The 27,741-nt window shown below is 38.1% G+C and overlaps 1 protein-coding gene across 2 annotated transcripts in view; it reads left to right on the top strand.

Moving 5' to 3' along the window:
* Positions 1–27,741, top strand: part of TTC23L (tetratricopeptide repeat domain 23 like) — a 59,847-nt gene that overhangs the window by 18,938 nt on the left and 13,168 nt on the right. The window contains exons 5-9 of one of the 2 annotated variants that reach the window (XM_010336686.3): positions 10,148–10,304; positions 11,668–11,793; positions 14,092–14,269; positions 16,101–16,209; positions 27,440–27,567. In XM_010336686.3, the coding sequence (XP_010334988.2) occupies positions 10,148–10,304; positions 11,668–11,793; positions 14,092–14,269; positions 16,101–16,209; positions 27,440–27,567 (698 nt within the window). Of the gene's footprint in view, positions 1–10,147; positions 10,305–11,667; positions 11,794–14,091; positions 14,270–16,100; positions 17,070–27,439; positions 27,568–27,741 lie in introns of those variants that run through there. The other variant, XM_010336685.3, reaches the window with a different exon arrangement.

Raw genomic sequence — 27,741 nt, 5'->3', positions numbered from 1 at the left:
TGTTATCCCTTCCTAACTTCCTATCCTCCACTGTCCCTACCCTAGTTCCCCCCAACAGACCCCAGTGTGTGATGCTCCCCTCCCTGTGTCCATGTGTTCTCATTGTTCAGTACCTGCCTATGAGTGAGAACATGTGGTGTTTGATTTTCTGTTCTTGTGTCAGTTTGCTGAGAATGGCAGTTTCCAGGTTCAGCCATGTCCCTACAAACGACATGAACTCATCATTTTTTTATGGCTGCATAGTATTCCATGGTGTATATGTGCCACATTTTCCCTGTCTGTCATTGATGGGCATTTGGACTGGTTCCAGGTCTTTGCTCTTGTAAACAGTACTGCAGTGAACATATGTGTGCATGTGTCTTTATGATAGAATGATTTATAATCCTTTAGATATATACCCAGTAATAGGATTGCTGGATCAAATGGAATTTCTATTTTTAAGTCCTTGAGGAATCGCCACACAGTCTTCCACAATGGTTGAACTAATTTACACTCCCACCAACAGTGTAAAAGTGTTCCTATTTCTCCACATCCTCTCCAGCATCAGTTGTCTCCAGATTTTTAAATGATCACCATTCTAACTGGTGTGAGATGATATCTCAATGTGGTTTTGATTTGCATTTCTCTAATGACCAGTGATGATGAGCATTTTTTCATATGTTTGTTGGCCTCATATATGTCTTCTTTTGAAAAGTGTCTGTTCATGTCCTTCACCCACTTTTGAATGGGTTTGTTTATTTTTTTCATGTAAATCTGTTTTAGTTCTTTGTAGATTCTGGATATTAGCCCTTTGTCAGATGGGTAGATTGCAAGAATTTTTTCCCATTCTGTTGGTTGCTGGTTCACTCTAATGATTGTTTCTTTTGCTGTGCAGAGCTCTGGAGTTTAATTAGATCCCATTTGTCTATTTTGGCTTTAGTTGCCAGTGCTTTTGGTGTTTTAGTCATGAAGTCCTTGCCTATGCCTATGTCCTGAATAGTTTTGCCTAGGTTTTCTTCTAGGGTTTTTATGGTGTTATGTTTAAGTCTTTAATCCATCTGGAGTTAATTTTAGTGTAAGGTTTCAGGAAGAGGTCCAGTTTCTGCTTTCTGCACGTGGCCAGTTTTCCTAACACCATTTATAAAACAGGAAATCCTTTCCCCATTGCTTGTTTTTGTGAGGTTTGTCAAAGATCAGGTGGTTGTAGATGTGTGGCATTGCCTCCGAGGCCTCTGTTCTGTTCCATTGGTCTATATCTCTGTTTTTGTACCAGTACCATGCTGCTTTAATTACTGTAGCCTTGTAGTATGGTTTGAAGTCAGGTAGCATGATGCCTCCAGCTTTGTTCTTTTTGCTTAGAACTGACTTGGCTATGCAGGCCCCCTTTTGGTTCCATATGAAGTTTAAGATGTTTTTTTCCAGTTCTGTGAAGAGGGTCATAGGTAACTTGATGGGGTAGCATTGAATCTATAAATTGCTTTGGGCAGTATGGCCATTTTCACAATATTGACTCTTTCTAACTATGACCATGGGATGTTTTTCCATATGTTTGTGTCCTCTCTTATTTCCTTGAGCAGTGGTTTGTAGTTCTCCTTGAAGAGGTCCTTTACGTTCCTTGTTAGTTGTATTCCTAGGTATTTTATTCTCTTTGTAGCAATTGTGAATGGCAGTTTGCTCTTAATTTGGCTCTCTTTAAGTTATTGGTATATAGGAATGCTTGTGATTTTTGCACATTGATTTTGTATCCTGAGACTTTGCTGAAGTTGCTTATCAGTTTCAGGAGATTTTGGGGTGAGAGATGATGGGGTCTTCTAAATATACAATCATGTCATCTGCAAATAGAGACAATTTGACTTCCTCCTTTCCTAATCGAATACCGTTTATTTCTTTTTCTTGCCTGATTGTTCTGGCTAGAACTTCCAATACTGTATTGAATAGGAGTGGTGAGAAAGGGCATCCTTGTCTAGTGCCAGATTTCAAAGGGAATGCTTCCAGGTTTTACCCATTCAGTATGATATTGACTGTAGGTTTGTTGTAAATAGCTTTTATTATTTTGAGATACATTCTGTTGATACCTAGTTTATTGAGAGTTTTCAGCATAAAGGGCTGTGGAATTTTGTCAAAGGCCTTCTCTGCATCTGTTGAGATAATCATGTGGTTTTTGTCTTTGGTTCTGTTTATGTGGTGAATTACGTTTTTAGGCTTGCGTGTGTTGAACCAGCCTTGCAACCCTGGGATGAAGCCTACTTGATCATGATGGATAAGCTTTTTGATGTTCTGTTGCAATCGGTTTGCCAGCATTTTATTGAAGATTTTTGCATCTATTTTCATCATGGATATTGGCCTGAAGTTTTGTTTTCTTGTTGAGTCTCTGCTGGGTTTTGGTATCAGGCTGATGTTGGTCTCATAAAATGATTTGGGAAGGATTCCCTTTTTTGGATTGTTTGGAATAGTTTCAGAAGGAGTGGTACCAGCTCCTCTTTGTATGTCTGGTAGAATTTGGCTGTGAACCCATCTGGACCTTGGGTTTTTTTGGTTGGTAGGTTATTGCTGCTTCAACTTCAGCCCTTTTTATTTGTCTATTCAGGTTTATGACTTCTTGCGGGTTTAGGCTTGGGAGGGTGCAAGTGTCCAGGAATTTATTCATATATTCCAGGTTTACTGGTTTATATGCATAGAGTTGTTTGTAGTAATCTCTGATGGTAGCTTGTATTTCTGTGGAATTAGTGGTGATATCCCCTTAATCATTTTTTTATTGCATCTATTTGATTCTTCTCTCTTTTCTTTTTTTGTTAATCTGGCTATCAGTCTATTTTATTGATCTTTTCAAAAAACCAGGTCATTGATTTATTAATTTTCTATAGGGTTTTTTGTATCTCTATCTCCTTCAGTTCTGCTCTGATCTTAGTTATTTCTTGTCTTCTGCTAGCTTTTGAGTTTTTTAATCTTGCTCCTCTAGCTCTTTGAATTTTGATGATTGGGTGTCAATTCTAGATCTTTCCTTGCTGCTTATGTGGGCATTTATTGCTCTAAATTTTCTCCTAGACACTGTTTTAAATGTGTCCCAGAGATTCTGGTTTGTTGTGTCTTCATTCTCATTGCTTTCAAATAACATTTTCATTTCTGCCTTCATTTCATTGTTTACTCCGTCAACATTCAAGAGCCAGTTGTTCAGTTTCCATGAAGTTGTGTGGTTCTGAGTTAGTTTCCTAATCCGGAGTTATAATTTGATTGCACTGTGGTCTGCGAGACTGTTTGTTATTATTTCCATTCTTTTTCATTTGCTGAGGAGTGATGTACTTTCAATTATGTAGTTACTTTTAGAGTAGGTGTGATGTGGTGCTGAGAAGAATGTATATTCTGTGGATTTGGGGTGGAGAGTTGTATAAATGTCTATTAGGTTTGCTTGGTCCAAATCTGAGTTCAAGTACTGGATATCCTTGTTAATTTTCTGTCTTATTGATCTGTCTAATATTGACAGTGGAGTGTTAAAATCTCCCACTACTATGGTGTGGGAGTCTAAGTCTCTTTGTAGGTCATTAAGAACTTGCTTTATGTATCTGGGTGCTCCTATATTGGGTGTGCATATATTTAGGACTGTTAGCTCTTCTTATTGTATTGATCCTTTTACCTTTATATATGCCATTCTTTGTCTCTTTTGATCTTTGTTGGTTTAAAGTCTATTTTATCAGAGACTAGGATTGCAACTCCTACTTTATTTTTTTCTCTCCATTTGCCTGTTAAATCTTCCACCATCACTTTATTTTGAGCCTATGTGTATGCTTGCATGTGAGATGGGTTTCCTAGATACAGCACACCAATGGGTTTTGACTTTATATCCAATTTGCCAGTCTGTGTCTTTTGATTGGGGCATATAGCCCATTAACATTTGAGGTTAATATTCTTATGTGTGAATTTGATCCTGCCATTTTGATGCTACCTGGTTGTTTTGCCCCTTAGTTGACACAGTCTCTTCATTGTGTCAATGCTCTTTTTCATTTGGTATGTTTTTGGAGTGGCGGGTACTGGTTGTTCCATTCTATGTTTAGTGCTTCTTTCTGGAGCTCTTGTAAGGCAGGCCTGGTGGTGATGAAATCTCTGAGCAACTGCTTGTTCATAAAGGGTTTTATTTCTCCTTCACTTATGAAGCTTAGTTTGGCTGGCTTTGAAATTCTAGGTTGCAAGTTATTTTCTTTAAGGATGTTGAATGTTGGCCCCTACTCTCTTCTGGCCTGTAGGGTTTCTGCTGAGAGATCCACTGTGAGTCTGATGGGCTTCCTTTTGTGGGTGACTTGACCTTTCTCTCTGGCTGCCCTTAGCATTTTTTCCTTCATTTCAACCCTGGTGAATCTGACAATTAGGTGCCTTGGGGTCGCTCTTCTTGAGGAATATCTTTGTGGTGTTCTCTGTATTTCCTGGACTTGAATATTGGCCTGCCTTGCTAGGTTGGGGTATTTCTCCTGGATAATATCCTGAAGAGTGTTTTCCACCTTGAATTCATTCTCTCCATCACATTCAGGTACACCTATCAAACATAGATTAGATCTTTTCACATAATCCCACATTTCTTGGAGGCTTTGTTCATTTCTTTTTACTCTTTTTTCTCTAATCTTGCCTCCTCATTTCATTTCATTGAGTTGATCTTCCATCTCTGATATCCTTTCTTCTGCTTGGTTAATTTGGCTAGAGAAACTTGGTTATGCTTTGCAAAGTTCTCATGTTGTGTTTTTCAGCTCCATCAATTCATTTATATTCTTCTCTTAGCTGTTTATTCTCTTAGCATTTCATCAAACCTTTTTTCAAACTTCTTAGTTTCTTTGCATTGGGTTAGAACATGTTCTTTTAGCTCAGAGAAGTTTGTTGTTACCCACCTTCTGAAGCCTGTTTCTGTCAATTCATCAGACTCATTCTCCATCCAGCTTTGTTCCCTTGCTGGTGAGGAGTTGTGATCCCTTGGAGGAGGAGAGGCATTCTGCTTTGGGGTGTTTTCATCCTTTTTGTGCTGGTTTCTTCCCATCTTTGTGGATTTATCTACCTGTGGTCTTTGTAGTTGGTGACTTTCATATGGGGTCTCTGAGTGGATGTCCTTTTTGTTAATGATGAAGTTATTTCTTTCTGATTTTTAGTTTTCCTTCTAACAGTTAGGCCCCTCTGCTGTAGGACTGCTGGAGGTCCACTCTAGACCCGCTTGCCTGGGGATCACCTGCAGTGGCTGCAGAATAGTAAGGGTTGCTGCCAGTTTTTTCTTCTGTTATCTTTGTCCCAGAAGGATACTTGCCAGATATCAGCCTGAGCTCTTCTTTATGAGGTGTTGTTTTGGATATATGGGGGTTGGGGAGCTACTTGAGGAGACAGTATGTTCCTTATAGGAGCTCAAATGCTGAGCTGTGAGCTTCATTGTTCCATTCAGAGCTGCTGGGCAGGTACATTTAAGTCTGCTGCAGTGGAACTTATAACCACCTTTTTTTCCAAGTTCCTCCATCCTGGGAAGGTGGGGCTTTATTTATAAGTTCCTAACATGCTGCTGCCTTTTTTTAGGGATGCTGTGCCCAGCAAGGAGGTAGCCTACTCACAGTCTGCCAGCAGAGGTGTTTCTGAGCTTCCATGGGCTCTGCCCAGCTGCTGTGTGAACTTCCTTGCAGTTTTGTTTATAGAGGTATAGTTAGAATTGCCTCAGTAAGGGCGGTCTGCCTCAGTAATGGCAGACTGTCTCTGTAATGGCAGACTGCCTCCATAATGGCAGACTGCTTCAGTAATGGCGGACTGCCTCGGTAATGGCCAACACCCTTTCCCCCACAGAGCTGTGTTTGCTGTGAAACTCTCAATCTAGAGCGTTTCAGATTGCTGTTCTTTGTGGGGGTGGGACCCACTGAGCCAGATCACCTGGCTCCCTGTTTCAGTCCCCTTTTTTTCAGTTGAATGAGTGACTGTATCCCAGGCGTTCCAGGTGCCAGTTGAAACAATGCCCATATTTGTGTGAGTTTTTATGTGGAGACCCGCTGCACTGGCTGAAACAGCCGTGCTGGTGACTCGTGCTTTTCCGCCTGGGAATCACCTGGTCTGTAGGCAGTAAAAATTCATTTGGAAATGTGGTGATCACTCACCCTCTGTGTTGTTCTCACTGGGAACTGGACTCCAGAGCTGTTCCTCTTCCGTTATGTTGGATCATCCAAGTGTGATTTTTAAAAAAATATATTGAAAGAGCTCTTTCATACTTGAAAAGGTTGGAAAAACATTTGTTTAGAGCAGTGGTATCCAAACTCAAGAGACAGCTCCTTTATCACTAAAAGAAACTTGAGCAAACAATTACTCTTTATACATAGATTTTAAATAGATTGTGTACAACAGTATTGATGTTGCGTAATTTTATAAATAGTTATAAAAATAGAAAAAGGCTTCAGATGAAAAAAATAGAGATGTTTTGATTTCCTCCCCACACTCTTATGGCATCTTGCATACCTGTAAGAGTTCACACACTCCACTTTGGAGATCAGAATGGATTCTGGGAAAGTGAAAGAAGTGGATTTTTCCCTTTAGGGCTTAAAATATAATAAACTGTTTTAAATTAAGATCCTCGTTTAGTTTGCTTACGTATCATTAGGCTCAGCTTTTCCATCAGAAGGCCCACAATGTGGGGCCTGGTCATCTCAAAGCAAGGAACTGTATGATTAATTAGCTGGTGAGCTGACAGGGAAAGTATTCCCCCTGGGAATTGCACAACCAGCGTGGGATACTTTGGCAGGGAGGGCGCAGGCTTGCGAAGCCTCAGAACAACTTTCTTGAGTGGTAGTTGTTTTATTTGCCATTCACAAACCCAGAAGTGGTGTCTGCCGATTTGGGGTGGTTTTCAGTAGCTCTTCCAGTTTTACCTTTCTTCTTCCTACGAACTGTCTGAATTTGGTTTTCACAGCCCTTAGTGACACACTCCCAATGGCCCACCTACTTGTGGAAAATGACCTGTTTGATCAAAACAGTCTCTCAATTTTTGACTTTATTTTCTTGGTCTAAAGTGGCAATCTCGGCTTCCAGTATCTGAAGCAGAGTTTTCTGTGAGCTAAGTAGTGATGCTGCCTTCTTCCTCAAGACCTGTGAAGACTCCCTGTTACCTCACAGATCAAATTCAACCTCCTCATCTTGGCATCTGCTATGATCCGAGCATGTCCTCTCCAGAGTTCAGGTGCTGCCAATGTGATAGCATCAAGAGGTGGGGCCTTTCAGAGTTGATTAGGCTGTGAGGGCTCCACCCTCATCAATAGGATTAAGGCCCTTACCAAAGCAGCTTTTTGTGGTGTATGGTCCTTATTCTCTTCAACTTTTCATCATATGTGGGACACAGCAAGAGGTCCCTCGCAAGAAGCTGGTGTCTTCATCTTACACTTTTCAGCTTCCAGAACTGTGAGAAATTTCTGTTCTTTATAAATTACCTGGTCTCAGGTATTCTGTTATTAACAGCACATACAAATTAAGACATCATCCAAGACTTTTTACATATTTAGTGCATAGCTTATATGTTTTTCAGTTCAGAGTTTCCCTTCAGTCATCTTTTTTCCTTCCCTAACAATCCTATATCCACCCAATTTCATCCCCCAGTGTAGCACACACACATACGCACACTTGCTTTTTCTGTCTTCATGGCCTCAAGCTATTTAATCCAAGTGGAAATCCCTCCTTGTATCAGTAAAAAATCCTATCCATTCTTGAAAAACAAGATGAGTCCTACTTCTTTTTTAAAGATTTCACTATGTGTTTCTTCAAGTGTGGTCCTCATACAACCTTGTGTTATTACCAAGATTAGTTCTTACAAATGAGAATCCTTGGTTACCACCTGAAACATGGTTGCTTGTTGTAAATGTGTATTCTTGGTTCTTACCCCAGAACTTGTGAGCTGTGACTACTGGAAGTGCAGTACAGGAATCTGCATTTTAACAGGGTGCTTATAATGCACAGTGCAATTTGAAGGTCACTCTTAACTTAGGACACAGCCCTCTCTTTCACCAAAGTCCATTTTTCTCTTCATTTGAGACCTATAGAACCGATATTTCTGAGTGTTCTGCAGAGACTTCTTGACTCTGGATCACCTTTATTTTTATTTTTGCAGTTTTTAGTGAAAGGTGTATTTAGGGGTACTTTGTCCCTGCATCTTCTCAAATGTTTCTTTCTTATATCTACCGTTTTCCATTACTGCTAAGTAAGATTTGGCTTTCCACTGAAGCATCTTTTTTCTTTTCCAGTTTAGCCTAGTGATAACTGCCTTGGTGGGGTCGATGCCCACGTGGATAGTTGTGCCGTTATCCTTTTCCCGCTGCGCCCTATCAGTATTGATGTTATATTTCTTCTGGTAAACGTGACTAACTGTGCCAGTTTGCTGACCTTTATAGTGTCCTTGCACCATCTGAACTTCATTATTCTTTTGAGGGGGCATGGATCAAGCATTGTACTTTTGTCTCAGCTCTTTGGAAAGAAGGGAACACATAATCTTGTGAATTTGAGAAGGTGCATTTGAAATTGTTTTTATGGTTCTTGCTTTGGTCAGAAATCACAAAAGGATTGAACTTCATTCTGACCACTGCTGCTTAGACGATGGCTGCAAAAGGGAAAAGGAACCTGGGTCACCTTTAGAACTCTCCCAGGGAAGGCCCTGTTCCCTTTCATTGCTGTAACTTAGTCAGGAGGTCCTTAGAACACAGTTCTAGATTCCTGGACCCCACTCAGGGCCCCAGGATTAAAATTAGAGATTCTTGGACCCTACTCCTAGAGATTCCCCCCACTCAGGAGGTCTTGGGTGGTGCCCAAGAATCTAGAACTTAGTTCTAAGGACCCAAGAACTTGTTCCCTTTCATTGCTGTAACTCATTCAGGAGGTGCACTTAGAACACATGAGGGCTGCAGGGATCAAAGACAAACTTTTAAATGTATCCTTATTGCCATGGACTTGCCCCTATTCAGAGAAACTAGGCTTCAGGAGCCAAAGGCAGCTTGCTGAGCAGGACTGGGGCAGGGGGTATGAAGTGAGGATTTGGGGCATGGTAGCCCACTTGGCAGGGGTGAATATGCTTACCAGTCCGTAGGTGCCTACATAGGACTGAAAGTGAACCCTACCCGTTGTTTTCAGTCTTCCCAGGTCTACCTCTGTTGACTGGACGAATAGCAGCTCATTTAAGTGCCCAGGAATACCAGCCTTTAGTTAGAAAACAAGGGGAAAAAGAAATGAGATGTGGCTGGAAAGGGGGCTGCCCCTTTACCCTTCATGCAATGCATATTTGAGGGGAACCTGGTGCTGAATCATTAGGTGACCTGCCTTTGGCTTAGGGTTTTGTATGTAGCAGAGCAGCTCCCCCACCTCAGTCTATTGAAACTCAGCCCTTGACACAAGGGTTTGTATTTTTTAATCTAAAAAAATCAAACAAACAATAAATGAAAAGGAAAAGGAAAGAAAAGGGGAAAAACCCCACCAGTTCTGTCTAGCTGGGGTCTGGCCTTGCCTTTGTCTTCTTAGTTTGGGACCTCACTGCATTTAGCAATTGCATTCTTTTTATGGGTGTTTTGTGACCAATTAGTATCACCAGATTCATCTTAGATTGAAAAAAAAAAAAATCCCCAGATGGAAGTAATTGCATTCATAAGCCCTTGTATTTATAGAATGCCTTTTCTGAAAGCTCAATGCACAGCACTCTATGGCATAACCTCCTTTGTTCCTGGACTATCTCCATGTGTTTGGTAAGGGCAGCTTCTGTAGTTATTATTGTTGTTCAACAACTGGAGGATGGAGAAGCTTTGTGGGTTGGAAAGTTCACATGGCATTAGTGGCAGAATCAGGAATAGGATACTTACCTTCAATTCCTGTCTCTATCTTGAGTTCCAAACTGAGGTCTGAAAGTTAATGTTGAGAGGGCTGAATAAGAACCACTTGTGGTACAGACTAAAATTAGAGATTCCTGGACCCCACTTCTCTAGAGATTCCCCAATCAGTAGGTCTTGGGTGGGGCCCAGGAATCTATATTCTTTACAAGCATTTCAGATAATTCTGATTCACAGTCAAATTTAGGAACCAATACTATAGGCCATATGATAACTGCACTGTCCATTTTATCCCCTCCCAGGAATGTTTTTGACTGAAGCATGCCTTTTTAATGTCTGTTTTCTTGCTACCCACCCTTTAACTCCCCTAGGCCTCCCAGTTCAGGCCAAAAAACATGCTGTGTCCGCTAAGAATACACTGTTGACCTGGAAGGCAAATACGACCTCAGATAAGGAGAAAGAGGAAATCCTGGAAGCTCTGGTCATGCTGTACTACACTCTAGGGGTGGCCTGGCTCCTGCAGAACCGATATCCTTCCCTTCCCAGTTGAATTTAGTGTTTGGGGCCAGAGGCCACACATGCCAGATGGGTCATTTCATACAGGAGGGTGGAGATGGAACCAAGGCCTTGTAGATCTATTCCAACATTCCAACATCCAGGCCCTCCACAATCCTTTCTTCTCCATCTTAAAGGGTGTGTATTCTCTTCCTGTGTCTGTTCATATAAGCTCTGTATTGAGCCATGGTAGGGGTTTCATTAGCGACACATCACCTAGCCAGTCGAAGATTTTCTGAGTCTGTTCTGCTCTTCATTGAGCCCCCAAGAAAATCAGTATTAGCAATGAGGATGAGGATGTGGTGGTGATGTAGGGATGGAGAGAATGGGTGGTAATTTAAAGCACAATTTGGCAAAGTAGGCTACACATTTTAATCCCCTGGGGAGCTTTAAGAATTTCTGCTATCTGTTCCTACCCCAAAGATTTTGACTGAGTAGCTCTGAGGCACATCTGTTCGTTGACGTTTTTTAAAGCCCTCCAGTGATTATAATACGTAGCCCAAAACCACTGATTAAGCTGACTCTTGATCATTTTAGTTTTTTGAAATGCTCTTGGGGATACTGCCCATGAGGCTGGAGGCCAAGCAAAGTAGACAAAACAAGTAGTTTTCCAAATCCCCAGAGGGGGACTGTTAATAGGTGCCTTTCCTCAGAACTTGGGATTTTGACAACCTTTTGTACCATCTCCACTGGAAAGATGTTAAGGGCATTTGATGCTCACAAATCACCATGAGCACTCTTTGAGCCCACGTGTCCCCAGTCTCCTCTCTACACATTCCCCTGTCTACTTTTTTGGTCCTAATGCTCAACCTGTAAAATCTGATATGTGGCCTTCTTCTGTAATACCCTTAGCAGGGGACTGTTGAAAATGTGGGAAATAGAAGAATGTTTGGGAATTAAGGGGGTTTTTGCTTTTCTGCTGTTTGCTTCTGGCCAAAAACCCACTTTGCTTGGACTTTCTAAATGACCCAGAAAGTTCCTTTCAGCATAATTAGTTCCTCTCTTTTACCATTCACAGGAACTGGCTTGGGAAGAATGAATAACTGTTGTCACGCAGTAGATGCCTCTAAAGGAAATCGAGTGTAATTTACAGTTTCCGTTCATTCCTGCAAACAGTCCCTACCTATTTTAGTCTTGGATTCAGGCAACCACCGCAGGAAACCCAAGCCCCTGTTCCTTTTCTAAAGCATTCTTCCTTCCTAACATAGAGAACATAGTTAAGTACCCATTTTTAATATTGCTTCATTTTTCCAAGAGCCCCTTTTGTTTCCTTATCACCCACTCCTGTGTGGTGGCAGTTTGTTTGAGTGCTTGGCATTTTCCTTGACTATTTCACTGGCAGAGAAGCCTATTTCAACCTGCAGAAGGCAAAGAGAAACATGAAGGAGCTGAAAGAATTATATAAAGGAGATGTTTGTGAATTAGAAGTTTCTGAGAAAGACCTAACACTTGCTTTGGGCAGGTAAGATATGGGCTTGGAGAAGCTGAGGCTTTTATGAGTGAGTCCTGGAATTATGTGATATAAGGGAGAAAAATATATAGAGCAAAAAAAACCCAGAAACTCAAATAATAATAAAAGAGGCTCATATTTACCAAACACATACACTGTGCTTTTTGTGTACTGTTCCATTTAATCCTCACAACAGCCATTGAGGTAGTTGGTATGATTATTATTTTATTGAAGGGGGGTCAAGGCGACTGAAGCCAAGGTTAAATGAATTGTCCAAGACAGCACAGCTTGTAAGTGTTGGATCCATGATCTGGACTCATTAACTCTTAGTCTTGCTTATACGTGCCTCTCAAACTTACTCTAAGATTATGTTTTTCTCTGAATTGCCACCTATTTTTGTCACTACATGTGACATTTTAGATGAAGGAACACGTAATGAAGACAACTGGAAGCTGTGAAGGCTACACACAGCATGTACATTTTTAAGGAAAGTTCTGTTTCATATGAAAACAAAGTTCATATGGAATTTGTTTAAGCCAGAACAAGATTTAACTGTCTTGCTGTTGAGTTAGGGATCCTCTGAGAATCAGAATATTTAGAAATGAATGTGGGTCCATCAGCTTATTAGAAGACAAAGAATAAAGAGTTTACTGTACCCTAGATTTTTCAAATACCTCTACATCCTTGAAAGCAATCTGTTTCCAAAACTGTAAGCACTTGGCATGGTACAGTATATGACTGAATGGCAAGTAAATGAAATACATGTGTCGTGTCTGCCTCCTCTAAACAACCATGAATCTAGAAGTCAAATGGGAAATGGGGAGATGCTGGAATGTCCAGAACTAAATCAAACTATGACTTAAGTCCATAGGGCCATAAATTAGAGTCTGGTGAATGTCTACTCCTGTCACATAGGGCCTAAAGTTTCTTCTGCCTTATGTGAAAGATAGCCTTATTCCTTTTTCAGAAAAACTCTGGTGCTCATTTTATTAATCCATTCTCCAGTATTTATTGATGCATATCCTGTTCTAAGCGTTGGAGTGCCTGCTAAGTATAACTACATACTAGACACTGGTCTAAGTGCTTTACATAATTTATTTCACTCAGTCGTCACCACAGCCAATAAGGATATGTATTTCTATTATTTTCATTTAGATAGCTTTTCACTCTGTCACTCAGGCTGGAGTGCAGGGTGCAATCAGAACTCACCGAAACCTTGAACTCCTGGATTCAACCTCCTCAGAAGCAGAGACTGTAGGCAGATACCACCACACCTGACTCACACATATATTTTTAATTCAACTTAGGAATACAAAGATTGGAGTGAGGAAGAAGGAATATTGATTGTATATCTGCTATATGTTAGGTGATTTTACACTTAATATTCTTCACAGCAGCCTTGAAATATAGATATACTCAATTGCTTTATTTAGAAGGAATTGTAGGCTTGTAGAATGTGATAAAGCTAATAACTACTAGAACCAGCTTTGAACTATCCATGCTCTCATTTTGCCTTGCTGCCTCTGGAAAAATAAACCTCAAAGAGATACTGTTTTATCCCCATTAAAAAAAATTATATTTCCAACTTCGTTGTGGAAAATTTGAAAATACAGACAGGTATGAAGAATAAAAAAGCCAATTGTGATTTCACCACACAGACATAACTGCTATGAACATTTTGGACAGATATATGTGGATATCAATAACTATATCTTTATATAGATCACATTTGAAGTACGGTTTTATATCTTTTTCCTTTTAGCATATTTTTAATATCTCCCTATATCTGTCTAAAAAGAAAACATGACTTTTAATATCTCTGAAGTATTTTATTGTACGATATACTATAATTTATGGAATATTTACATTTTTTTTTTCTATCCTCTCTCATTTTTAGCTGAGGAGGAATAGGCCAAATTAAATTGAACAAAACAAAGCAAAAACTTTCTTTGGCCTGAAAGAGAGGGAACCAGAGGTAATAAAATTTTATTTTGATTTTAGAAAGTCTATGTTTATGGGTAAATTATCCCATCTTGTGAATTCCTGGAAGCCATTTTTCCATTTGCTTTTTTAAAAAATTAGACAATAGCACAACATAGTAATGGGTTTAATGAGTGGTCATTAGTGGAATCTGTTGGGTAAAATGCAGGATAATTGGAGTTTATTACAGCAAGGCTGGAGTTTTGAGCCAGCTACAAAGATGATGGGCTTGTGAAGGCCAAATTCTTTAATTCTTGGAATCATTTCCTTTTGTGTCTGCAAAGTAAGTGGCCTCTCGGTGACGTTCTACTTTAATCCCTTTTCTTGCAGAGCCTCCTTGGCCATCCACAGGCTGAACCTAGCTCTGGCATACTTTGAAAAGGCTATTGGCGATGTGATTGCTGCCAAGAGTCATAGGACGTCAGATCTGATCAGCCTGTATGAGGAAACTGCTCAGATTGAGCAGCTGAGGAAGAACCACAACCAGGCCATCCAGTACTTGCAGCAGGTGGGTGGGTTGGCCGGAGCCCAGGCTAGATCGCCTTGTTTGGCCCCAGGCCTGGTTCTCAGGGTCAGGGAAGCATGGGCTTCTCAGAAGAACAAGGGGTATAATTGATTCTATTTTAACCCTCACTTTCCTCGGGATCCACCTAAGAGCCCTTGATCAAACCTTAAATGACCAGGGCAGAGAAGACTGATTCAGGTGGGTGAAAGTGCCACGTCATTTGATATGCGGCCAACACTTCCCCCTGCCAGGTGCCCATTCTCATCGCTGTTGGTGCCAGGAAGAGAAGCAAAGTGTGAGTGTCCTCCAAGGAAAAAAGACAGGGGCAGCCGAACTTTAATCTTCAGCAAAAACAAAGGACCTTTTAAATGAAAGTCATGGTATTTTTGTAGGGTAATGCTGTAATTTATACTTTAAACCAGTCTAGTTGATTATATTTCCAAACCTAAGGTTAAACTAGCAAAAGGGTGTTTCACTTGGAGGTAACTAACTTGGCAAATGCCCAGGGGAAAACAAAATAAAGCATAGGAAGGAATGTTGAGTCTATCATGGGGTAACAGTTTAGAGTACTTTTATGTATCATGTACTTGAAGCTGCTAAATTCACCTTTTCTCTCTTCCAAAGGAGAATGCTGCCCATGGCTTTAGGTATCTCCCACAGTGACAAACAGATCAAAATACTGGATATCCTGTATCATAGAAAAGGTGCAATGCAATCTAACGGTATACATGAAAACACATTCTGAAGAAAAGGCATTGCAAACAATCTGACAATCCACGATTATAAACATCACACAGTGGAGAGATGTCAGAGAATGCTACTCTGAAGGCAGGGAGTACACTGCTTACAGAGAAAGCCAGTCTGGTTTTTGTGTTCCAGACTTTCTTAAAGCAGTGGTCAGATCAGAATGAATAAAACAATAAATATCAGTGTTTCCTAAAAGATAAGAGCTAAAATTCATGGAATGCTTTTTCTAAGTGCCCTAGAGGATATATTGATTCATTTAATTTGTACAATAGCTGTATAAAGTAGATATCATTATTGTTTTATCTCATTTTAAGGATGAGAAAACAGAAGCACAAAGAGTTATAGCTAACTCAGCTGACATTGTATAGCTAACAAATAGCAAAGCAGGGATTTGAACTCCAAATTTGACCCTACAGCCTGTACTTACAACAACTCTGCTCTGTGTCTTGGTTCCAAAGTCTTCTGTGATAATCCCTTCAGCTCTTTGAAACACCTCACAGTATTTGGCCTGTGAAATATTAAGCATATGTGGTTCTTTTGTTGCTGGCGGATGTGGACTCAAATGTTTCTTTCTCTTTTCTAAGTGTTACACCTTCCATTTTAGCACAAATAATATGAAATCTAACACTTTTTTAGTGCTTACTATATGCTGGGTGGTTTTCTAACCACTTTATATATATTAATTCAATGTTTACAACAACTTTTCTTGGCAAATACGATTCTCATTATTCGTGATTTACATTTCCAAGACTGTCAAGACTGGAGTTCAGTCCAGTGAGACTAAGTTAAGGTTATGACTTTATTTTGGTATGAAATCTAATAAAAATAATACTAGCTAACATTTATTGAGGACTTACCATGTGATGGGTACCATGCTCTGTGGTTTGCATATACCATCTCACTTAATCTTTCCCAAACCTTAATCAGTGGCAATTATATATTCCTTCTACAAATGAAAGTGAAATTACTTCCTCAAGACTCAGAGCTAGGAAGTGGGAGAGCTGGGACTCAAACTCACTTCTCATCTGAATCTACAGTGAACACTGTCATTTGGTTGCTTACCTTGTCATGACTTTCTTTATTTCAGGCTCATTCTATCTGTGTTTCTTTGTTCACTGAAGTCAGCCCCAAAACTGCAGAAACGAGTGCATTACTGGCCAAAGCTTATGCCATGTCTGGAGAGGCCCACCACAGGGGTAGGTAAAAGAGATAGCCTTGAAGTTATCATTTTTCAGTCACATGAGGAAAGCACATTGGCATACAGTCTGAGATTCTAATCAGCTATTTATTCCTGTAATGGAAAGATTAGGCTGATCACAGTCTCATACAAAATCAATTACACATTAATTTAGACCTGATACTATACCCTCACATTTGTTGGAATGTCAGAAACAAATAAATCATCTGATTTCTATATCCTTTCTTTATTTTGAATCTCAGCAAGATTTGCCTTCCTAACTAGTAGAGATCACACACACTATGAATGTGGCCTGTGCAGGATTCGTTGATGAGGAAATTCAGTGATAAATGGCTCCCTGTCTCCTCCTCCACTTTCAGTCTCCTTGACTCTTTTACTCTGGCTTACAAGAGAGAATGTTTGCTAGCAGAGTTTTCTTGACCCATATTCAATAGTTAGATACTGTGGGTTCCAGAGAAAACCAACTGATTAATTTATGCTTCAACAATAGTTCTTTGTCTGGCAAGGTCATCTTTTTGAAAGTGGGTGGCTTTGGAGAGACACAAATGAACCAGCGAGGGAGGACAATATATCATTCTCTGTTGACTTGATCAGATTAATGGACACTGATGGATTCAATGGTCTGTCAGGAGGAATTTAGGCTCCATGAAGAATGTAACTTGATCATTTAAAAAAATGTCTATTTTCTCTGCTTATAAATGTAACCTTTTTGTGTATGTTATTTTCCACTTAGGGAGAAGGGTAGAATTATAGAGAAAGCTTTGCATCCTACTTTTTTCAATGCTTGTATTCTCCATGTCATTAAATAAACATTTTTTTTCAATTTGCCGAAGTTTTGATCTTTTAATTACTTTCTTAAGCATAAATATCCATTGAAGACTTCCTGATTCTTTGTTTTTCAGCTAATCCTTTTTCTCCTTTTAAGATTTCCTTGTCTATATTCACAGTGTATATCTCCATATATACTTGAGCTTTTTAAAAGTAGTCTTGTGGTCATAAGAAATTTAATCTGTGAATATATACAAATTTTAGCTTTTTTTAAAAAAAAAACGTTTATGTTTATAGAGTTGAGAGATTTCAAGGCTGTATTCTTGTCTTATATACTAATTTTTAATTTTAAAAATACAGTTTTTTATTGTCTCATTCACTAAATTAAATTCCAGATGGAGTAACATTTTATGCATTAAAACTAAAAATGTAAATTAACTAGAAGAAAATACAGTACTGGAATAAAAATGCTAAAATATTTTTAAAAATTGGAGGAAAGAACTTTTCTAAGCACACAAAGACATACCATAAAAGAATAGTTTGACAGATTTAATTATAAAAATGTCTAACATTTTTATTTGTCACAAAGTACCATAAATAAAATTAAAAACAATGTAGTCAAGATGAACAGATAACCTGGATAGGCCCTTAACTATTTCTTTTTAATGAATTTGTAGTTAATCTTTTAAGAAAGAAATCTCCAGGCCCAGGTGATTTCACCAGGGAATTCTATCTAACATCTAAAGAAAGAATAATACCAATTCTACATAATCTGTCTCAGAAAATAGAGGAGGAGAAAACACTTTCTAATTTTATGGGGCCAGCAAGACCTGATATCAAAACTCTGCGAAAACATTACAAGAAAAAAAAAAAAAGACAACTACAGATCAAGACCTTTCATGTGCGCAGTTAAAAAAAAGCAACAAAATATATAGCAATGGTCTAATGATGTCCTGCGTGTTTAGGGTGGTATGATCACAGCCTACCGTGATCAAGTAGTTTTTTTTTAGGATGTTAAACTGGTTTAATGTTCAAATCTGTCAGTGTACCTCCACCATATTAACAGTCCAGTCATAGAAAGCACATGATTTTATCAGTTGTTGCAGAAAAAGCATCTGACAGTATTTAACATCCATTCATGATGGAAGGGAACTTCCTTAATCTGATAAAAGGCATATACAAGAACCCTACAACTAATTTCATGTTTAGTGGTGACTATTTTACCCCGTAAGATCAAGAGCAAGGCAAGGATGTTCACTCTCATTACTCCTATTCAGCATACTACTAGAAGAAGTCCAGCAAATGCAAGAAAGCAAGAAAAATAAAATGGTCCCTATTTGCTGTCAAAATGATTGTCTCTGAAGAAAATGCCAAATAATCTACAAAAATCCTAGTTCTGATATGTTTAAGTTTAACAAGATCACAGTATACAAGGTCAATGCACAAAACTTAATTGTAATTCTACATAGTAGCAATGAACAACTGGAAACAAAATTTTTTAAAAATATCACAGTAGCCCCATCCCTGCACATGAAATATTTAGGTATAAATTTATCAAAATATGTACAGTATTTGTGTGCTGAAAACTACAAAACTAAATTAAAGATGACCTAAATAAATAGACATGCTATGTATGGATTGGAAGACAATATAGTAAAGATATCAGTCTTCCAAGATTGATCTGCGGATTTAACATAATTACAGTCAAAATCCCAACAGAAGCATTTGTAAAAATAGACAATATGACTCTAAAATTTGTATGGAAAAGCAAAGAAATTAGGATAGCTAAAATGGTTTTGGAAAAGCATACAGTTGGAGGAATCATAATACCTGATTTTAAGATTTACTATAAAGCACTAATCAAGAGAATGTGGTATATTGTGAAAGGACAGACACAGAGATCAGAGTCATCAGAAAACAATGGAGTACAGAAATAGACCCGTATAATTACGACCAATTAATTTTTGATAAATGTACAAAAGTAATTCAGTATGGAAAGGCTAGTCTTTACAACAAATGATATTGGAATAACTGGATACCACATGCCAAAAAAAAAAAAAAAAAAAAACTGGACTCTTACTCATGCCATACACAAACATTAATAATGTATCATTGGCCTAAATGTAAGAGCTAACATTTATATTTACACAGAAAAAAAAATAGATTTTTAAAAAGTATCAAGCCCTGGATAAAAAATAAATAGAGGCCAAGGTGAGAAGATCACTTGAAGCCGGGAATTTAGACCAGCTTGGGCAACATAGTGAGAGCCCGTCTCTACCAAGAAAAAAAAAAAAAAATAGCTGAGTGTGGTAGCAAGTATGTATATTCCTAGCTACTCAGGAGGCTAAGACAGGAGGATTGCTTGAGCCAGGGGTTTGAGTCTGCAATGAGCTATGAGTGTGCCACTGCACTATAACCTGGACAACACAGTAAGACCTTGTCTCTAAAAATAATAAATAAGGCCAAAATTCATATGGAAAAGGTTTCAATCATAATAGTAATTAAAAAGTAAAAGCAAAGTTACTTTTTGTCTACCAATTGTCAAAATTTTAAAAAATGATAACACCAGAATTGATAATAACATTTGATAAAAAACTCTGGAGAGCAATTTGGCAGGATGTCACACATCTTAAAATGATATGTATCTTTAAAAATGCAAGATTAAAATTTCACTCATCCTATATGAACATTTTTAAAATTTAAAAATATATAGCAGTTGGCAAATTATGAGTAAATGGGTCTGTTTATTCATAAGTAGTAAGAGTGAGTGTAAAGTGATATGAAATTTGGAGACTAAATTGAATATGTCTAGTAAATTTTTATTTATTTATTTTTTATTTTTTATAAAGATGGGGTTTCACCATGTTGGTCAGGCTGGTCTTGAACTCCCAACCTCAGGTGATCCGCCTGCCTTGACCTCCAAAGTGCTTGGATTACAGGCGTGAGCCACCATGCCTGGCCATGTCTAGTAAAATTTAAAAGAAAACATGAATAAAGATGTTCACTGTATCACTGTTTGTAATTGTAAAAAGTCACCTAAATATGTAGGGATAAGTAAAAGGAAAATTTGATGTATTCATATGTAGTGAATACTATATGGAGTTTTGTAGTTGTTAAAAGGACCAGACTAGATCTGTAGATATCAAGGTTAATTTTTAAAGAGTATTAAGGAAAAACTGGCCTTTTTAGGACACACAAAATAATACTATTGTTTATAGTTATATTGGGTAAACATTAAACTACAAAGTAAGATTTCATCAAAATGTAAAAATGTAAAGAGAGACTATGGCATTGTGAAGAGGTCTGTGAATCATATTCACACATACATACAGTCACACAAACTGAATCAAATGGTTATAAACAACTCTTTGATAGTGCTGGAAGTAGATAAAGAGAACAAATTGAAAAGCAGTTATTTTGAAAAAACTGCTAGAGCTTTGAGTAAAGAGAAAATCTGTGGCCCTCCTGCCTAGGGCTGCTTCCATCCACTGCCCCAAGTCAATCCATGAGAATTGCAATTTTATTGGCATGGGATACACAAGAGAACTGGCAGCTTTGCTGGCATTGGAGAAAGACTTAATTTGATGAAAGGAATAAAAACCCACAGGTTTATCAGATAAAGGGGGCAAACTCTGAAGGAAATACAAAGAGGAAAGCCTACATGTTGACTCTAGCCTGAAGTTACTGTTCTGGTTGGTGTGAGTGGCATCAGAAATTTTAATGGGGAGACCACAAAAGGGCTAAATGAGGTCTCCACATATCCCTGGATATCCACAAAACTACATACATGTGCAGGGGATATTTGAGAGCCTAATAAAGAGTCACAACCAAAGAATACAAAATTTGCAAGAGCTTGGAATGTATTTTCATCTACATATAGATCAATTGACAGTATGGGCAACATATAGCCTGAGTGTAGTTAAGTATAATTTCTGCCCAAATCAGTGGGTCAACACTAAGTTATGCAGACACAGGAGTGAACCCCAGGAATCCAGATTAAAAATAATAAGCACTAAAATCTGAGCAAAAACTTCTGGTTTCTGGTCTGGTATATAAGGAGTTTGGCAGTCATCACTGCATCCAAACAACAAGTAAAAAGCAAAATGAAAAATTAACTCCTCTTAGATCTGTCATAGAGAACTGAGGTCACACAGAAAACCAGTGCCCCACAAATTGGAGAGACAGCAAATAAAGGAATCAGTGTACCAAAGTAGAAATCTATCTCCACAGGAACCATTACCATAGACATGCCTTAACGAAATGTTAAAAGCCGTTCTTCAGAGAGAAAGAAAATGATATAGAAACTCATATGTACAAAAGGAAAGGAAGCGTAGTAGAGAATAAATGTGATCAGGAAATAAAAAACTCATTTTTTCTTTTTTTTTTTTTGAGACAGAGTCTCCCTCTGTTGCCCAGGCTGGAATGCAGTGCATGATCTCAGCTCACTGCAACCTCCACCTCCCTGGCAATTCCCCTGCCTCAGCCTCCTGAGTAGCTGAGATTACAGGTACACACCACCATGACTGGCTAATTTTTTGTTTTTGTTGTATTTTTAGTAGAGATGAGGTTTCACCACGTTGGCCTGACTGGTCTCAAACTCATGACCTCAGGCAATCCACCCACCTCAGCCTCCCAAAGTACTATGATTACAGGCATGAGCCACTTCGCCCAGCCATCCTATTCCTAATCTAACAAATAACAGTTTGTTGAGAATCATAGCAACAGTGTATTCAATTATGTATTTTCATGTAAATGAATGACAACCATGATTAGGAGCCGAAGGCAAGGATTAGGATTATTTTGTTATTCTAAGGTACTATATAGTGTTATTTGTAAGTGAACTTGGAATAGTTGTAAATGTATATTGAAAACTCCAGGACAACCACTAAAAAGAGTAAAAAAAAAAAAAAAAAAAAGTAACTGACATGCTAAAAAGAGAAACTGAAATATGAAATGCTCTATTTAACCACAAAAGGAGCTGGGTGCAGTGACTTGTGCCTGTAACTCTAGCTACTCAGGAGGCAGAGGTGGGAGGGCTGCTTGGGCTCAGGAGTTGAAGGCTGCAGTGAGTTATGATCACACCATTGCACTCCAGTGTAGGAGAAGAATGAAATCTTGTCTCTTAAAAAAAAGAAAAAATTTAAAAAGTAAAACCACAAAAGGCAGAAAAAGAGTGAAAGACAAAAATAGGAACAAAGAAAAAGGACAACAAATAGAAAAGCAACAATGCAGTAAATGTTAATCCAACTATATTAACAATGATTTTAAACATCAGTGGTCTAAATCAATATAAAGAAAGATTTCAGAGCAGATCAAAAAACAAGGCCCAACTATATGTTGTCTACAGTAAATCCACTTTAAATATAAAAGTACACATAGCTTAAAAGGAAATAGATGGAGTCAGATATACTACCTAACATTAATCAAAAGAATGAAAGAGTACCTATATTAGTTTCAGCCAAAGCAAACTTATTGCAAGGAAAGTTAACAGGTATAAAGAAGGGCATTACATAATGATAAAGGGATCAGTTCTCCAAGAAGGCATACAATCCTTAATGTGTATGTGCCTAACAAGAGTTTCAACATATTTGAGGCAAAAACTGATGAACTGTGAGATATATATGAAGGGGAGTTTATTAAAGAGTACTAACCTCACGTGATCACGAAGTCTCACAATAGGCAGTCTGCAAGCAGAGGAGCAAGGAAGCCAGTCTGAGTCCCAAAGTTGAAGAACTTGAAGTCTTATGTTCTAGGGCAGGAAGATGTAGGCTGGGAGGCTAAGCCAGTCTAGTCTTTTCACATTCTGCCTGCTTTTTTCCTAGCCATGATGGCAGCTGATTAGATTGTACCCACTCAGATTAAGGGTGGGTCTGCCTTTCCCAGCCCACTGACCCTATTGTTAATCTCCTTTGGCAATACCCTCACAGACACAACCAAGATCAATACTTTGCATCCTTCAATCCAGTCAAGACACTCAGTATTAACCATCACACCTTTGTATCCAAAATGGACAGATACATAGGCAGAAAATCAGTAAGGACATAAAAGAACTCAACTTCACCATCAATTAACTTGATATAATTGACATATATTGACTACTCCATCCAAACAATAGCATAATGCACATTTGTCTCAACCTCACATGGAACATTCACCATGAAGACCACATTCTGGGTCATAGAACAGACTCTGACAAATTTAAAAGAATAGAAAATACACAATGTCTGCTCTCAGACAACAGTGGAATTAAACTAGAAATCAACAACAGAAAGATACCTGGAAAATCCCAAAATAATTGGAGATTCAACTACACATATCTAAATGTGTGGGTTAAAGAAGAAATCTCAAGAGAAACTTTAAAATCTTTTGAATTAAGATTTTTTGAAAATGAAAACAATAAAAATTTGTGGGATGCAGCAAAAGTAGTACTTAGAGGGATATTTATAGCATTAAATCTGTATATTTGAAAAAGAGATCTAAAATCAGTAATCTAAATTTCTACCCTAGGAAGCTAGAAAAAGAAGAGCAAATTAATTCCAAAGTAAGAAGAAAAGAAATAATAAAAATTATAGTAGATATCAATGAAACTGAAAACAGGAAGTCAATGAAGAAAACAAAATGAAAAGTTGATTATTTGAGTAGATCAATGAAATTGATAAACCTAAGGAAAAAAGGCAGGACACAAATTACTATTATGTGAAATGAAACAGGTGACATCACTATAGATCCAATGGACATATGAAAAGGACAATAAAGGAATATTATGAAAAACTCTAGGCTCACAAATTCAATAACCTAGATGAAATAGGTCAATCACTCATGAAAGACAATTTGCCAAAACTGACATAAGAAAAACTAAGCCATTTAAATAGACCTATTTCTTTTAAAGAAATTGAATCAATAATTAATAACAATCCCATGTGGTTTCACTAGTGAATTCTACGAAACATATAACAAATTCTTGACAATCTCTTCCAAAAGATAGAAGCAGAGTAACTATTTTTAACTCAATCTATGAAGCCAACATTACCCGAATTCCAAAATTAGACAAAGACTTTAAAAGAAAACTACAGATCAATATCTCTCGTGAACATAGAGGCAAAAATCCTTAACAAAACATTAGCAAGTTGAATCCATCAATATATAAAAAGAATTGTACACCATAGCCAACTGGAATTGATCCCAGGTATGCAAGGCCAGTCCGGCATTTGAAAATCAATCAATGCATCACACCAACAGGCTAAAGAAGAAAAATCACATGATCATATCAATAGATGCAGAAAGAGCATTTAGGTGAATCTAACACTGATTTATGATAAAAATTCTCAGCAAACAGGGAATATAGGGGGATTTCCTCAACCTGATAAGTCACATCTACAAAAAACCTGCAGCTAACACCATTATTCTTTTTTTTTTTTTTTTTTTGAGATGGAGTCTCGCTCTGTCCCCAGGCTGGAGTGCAGTGGCACCATCTTGGCTCACTGTAACCTCCACCTCCTAGATTCAAGTGATTCTCCTACCTGAGCCTTCTGAGTAGCTGGGATTACAGGCACCTGCCACTGTGTCTGGCTAATTTTTTTATTTTTCGTAGAGATGGGGTTTTACCATGTTGACCAGGCTGATCTCAAACTCCTGACCTCAGGCGATCTTCCCACCTCAGCCTCCCAAAGTGCTGGGATTGCAGGTGTGAGCCACTGTGCCCGGCCAACACCATAATTCTTAATGATGAAAAACTAGAAGCTTTCCTATTAAGACTGGGAACAAGGCAGTTTCCTCTCACTATTCCTTTTCACCATCATCACCATCATAATAGAAGACCTAGCTAGTGCAATAAGGTAAGAAAAGGAAATAAAAACTATACTATAGGCCAGGTGCAGTGGCTGATGCCTGAAATCCCAGCACTTTGAGAGGCCAAGATGGGCAGATCACGAGGTCAGGGGTTCAACCATTCTGGCCAACATGGTGAAAACCCATCTCTACCAAAAATACAAAAATTAGCCAGGTGTGGTGGTGTGCACCCGTAGGCCCAGCTACTTAGGAGACTGAGGCAGGAGAATCACTTGAACCTTGAACCTGGGAGGCGGAGGTTGCAGTGAGCCAATATCATGCCGCTGCACTCCAGCCTGGGGAGAGAGTGAGACTCTGTCTCAAAAAATAAAACAACAACAACAACAAAATATTATAATATTTGTGAAGGAAGAAATAGAACTTTTTATTTGCAGATGACATTATTGTCTGATTAGAAAATTTGAAAGAATCAACAAAAAACTGGAATTAATAAGTGATTATAGAAAAGATTCAGAATACTAATATTCAGAAGTCAATACTTTCCTATATACCAGCAATGAATAAGTAAAATTTAAAATTTAAAGCAATACCATTTACATTAGCACTCCAAGAAATGAAATAATTTATAAATCTAGCAAAATATTTATGAAATATATGTGAGAAAAACTACAAGACTCTGATACAAGAAATCAAAGAACTAGCCAGGTATTGTGGTGTGTTCCTGTACTCCTAGCTACTTGGGAGTCTGAGGTAGGAAGTTGCTTGAGCTCAGGAGTCTGAGACCAGCCTGGGCAACATAGTGAGACCTCATTTAAAAAAAACAAACAAACAAACAAACAAACAAACAAAAAACAGAAAAAAAGATAAAGAGTTAAAATAAACTAAGATCTCTTCACTTAATATCTAGTCCATGTTCATGAATAAAAAGATTCAATAGACAAGATGTCAGTTCTTCCAACTTGATTTATAGATTCAACTCAATTCCAATAATCTCAGCAAGTTATTTTTTGGATATTGGCAAACTGATTCTGAAGATTACATGGAGAGGCCAGAATAACCAACAACAATGAAGGAGAACAAAGTTGGAGGACTGACACTACCCAACTTCAAGACTTACTTAAAAAAAAACAAAAAAAAAAAACACAGAAATCAAGACAGTATAGATAAGAAATCATCTTACCCCAGTCAGAGTGGCTATTAAGAAAATAAATAACAGATGTTGGTGAGGTTGCAGAGAAAAGGGAACTCTCATACAGTGTTGGTGGTAATGGAAATTAACCTCTATGGAAAACAATACGGAGATTTCCCAAAGAACTAAAAATAGAACTACCATTTGATCCAGGAATCCCACTATTAGGCATCTACCCAAAGAAAAGAAATGAATATATCAGAACGATACCTGCACTTGTATGTTTATTGCGGCACTATTCACAACAGCAAAGATATAGAATCAATCTAAGTATTCATCAATGGATGATTGGATAAAGAAAATTTGGCATATATACGCAGTAGAATACTATTCACTCATAAAAAGGAATGAAATCATGTCTTTTGCAGCAAAATGGATGGAACTGAAAGTCATTATCTTAAGTGAGGCAAGCCAGACACAGAAAGTCAAGTATCAAGGTTCTCACTCATAAATGGGTGCTAAAAAATGTGTGCACGTGGACTTAGTGCAGTGATAGATAATGGAGACTCATAAGGGTGTGATGGGGGGTGGATGATGAGAAATTAATGGGTACAATGTACGTTATTTGAATGATGGATACCCTAAAAGCTGAACACAATTGCACTTGTATTCTGTAAGTTTACACACAAAGAAAATATGGTATTGGCAAAATTTTCCCATTGTTTCTATGCATTTTCTAGATTGATATAAACATATATTATGTTTGGAAAGACACTGCATTAAAATTAAGCTTTCAAGCAATAACAAGTATATATTTAAAGTACTTATAAAATCACAACTTGGCCAGGCGTGGTGACTCATGCCTGTAATCCCAGCACTTTGGGAGGCTGAGGCGGGCAGATCACATGAGATCAGGAGTTTGACACCAGCCTGACCAACATGAAGAAACCCCATCTCTACTAAAAATACCAAATTAGCTAGGTGTGGTGGTGCATGCCTGTAGTCCCAGCTAGTCAGGAGGCTAAAGCAGGAGAACTGCATGAACCTGGGAGGCAGAGGTTGGGGTGAGCCGAGATCATGCCATTGCACTTCAGCCTGGGCAACAAGAGGGAAACTCCATCTCCAAAAAAAAAAAAAAAAAAAAAAAAAAAAAAAGTCATGACTTACTCCCTCCCACACCCCCCAAAAAACAGGAACCTCAGCAAACATTACTCCTTATCAGAGTTTAATTTAGCTAAAAATATAGTTTTGTGGTGTATCTGGGAGTTCAATATGGTAGTTATTTGTAGTATTAGCATGAGACTATTTAGACAAAAGCTTTTTTTTTCTATGAAAAATTCCATGCATTTTATAAGGAGAATAAAAATCACAACATTATCTGATGCCATTAAATCACATCTTAGACTTTTAAAGAGGCCTTCTGAGACCTGGCATGAGAACAAGCATGGACTTTAAGCATGAAAATGTCAAGTGAGCCAAAGCTGATATTAGACACTTGTAAAGGTTAGCAGCTTGTCTTAAATAATTGTTTCCATTTTTCCAGATGCTGCTGAGATATATTTCATAAAAAGTATCAATGCATATGGAGCAACATTGGGCTCAGAGGATTTTGAAACACTGAGCACTATTGCAGAATTTTGCAAATGGCTTGTCCAAAATGGCAAAAAACAGGTAAATATGATCAGTGCATAAACAGAATTGCTAATTTGTTTATTAGATCACAATGGCATTTTTGATCTTATAATTCAGATGCTGGAGATCAGATAAGTCCTAGATAAAACTAGGCAAGAACAACATTGTTTCATTATTTGTTAGCATTAAAGGAATTTTTTTTTTTTGCAAATT

The sequence above is a fragment of the Saimiri boliviensis genome, chromosome 1 (assembly GCF_048565385.1).
Source record: "Saimiri boliviensis isolate mSaiBol1 chromosome 1, mSaiBol1.pri, whole genome shotgun sequence".
In the NCBI taxonomy this organism is placed as follows: domain Eukaryota; kingdom Metazoa; phylum Chordata; class Mammalia; order Primates; family Cebidae; genus Saimiri; species Saimiri boliviensis.
This window is presented reverse-complemented; position numbering and strand designations above follow the sequence as displayed.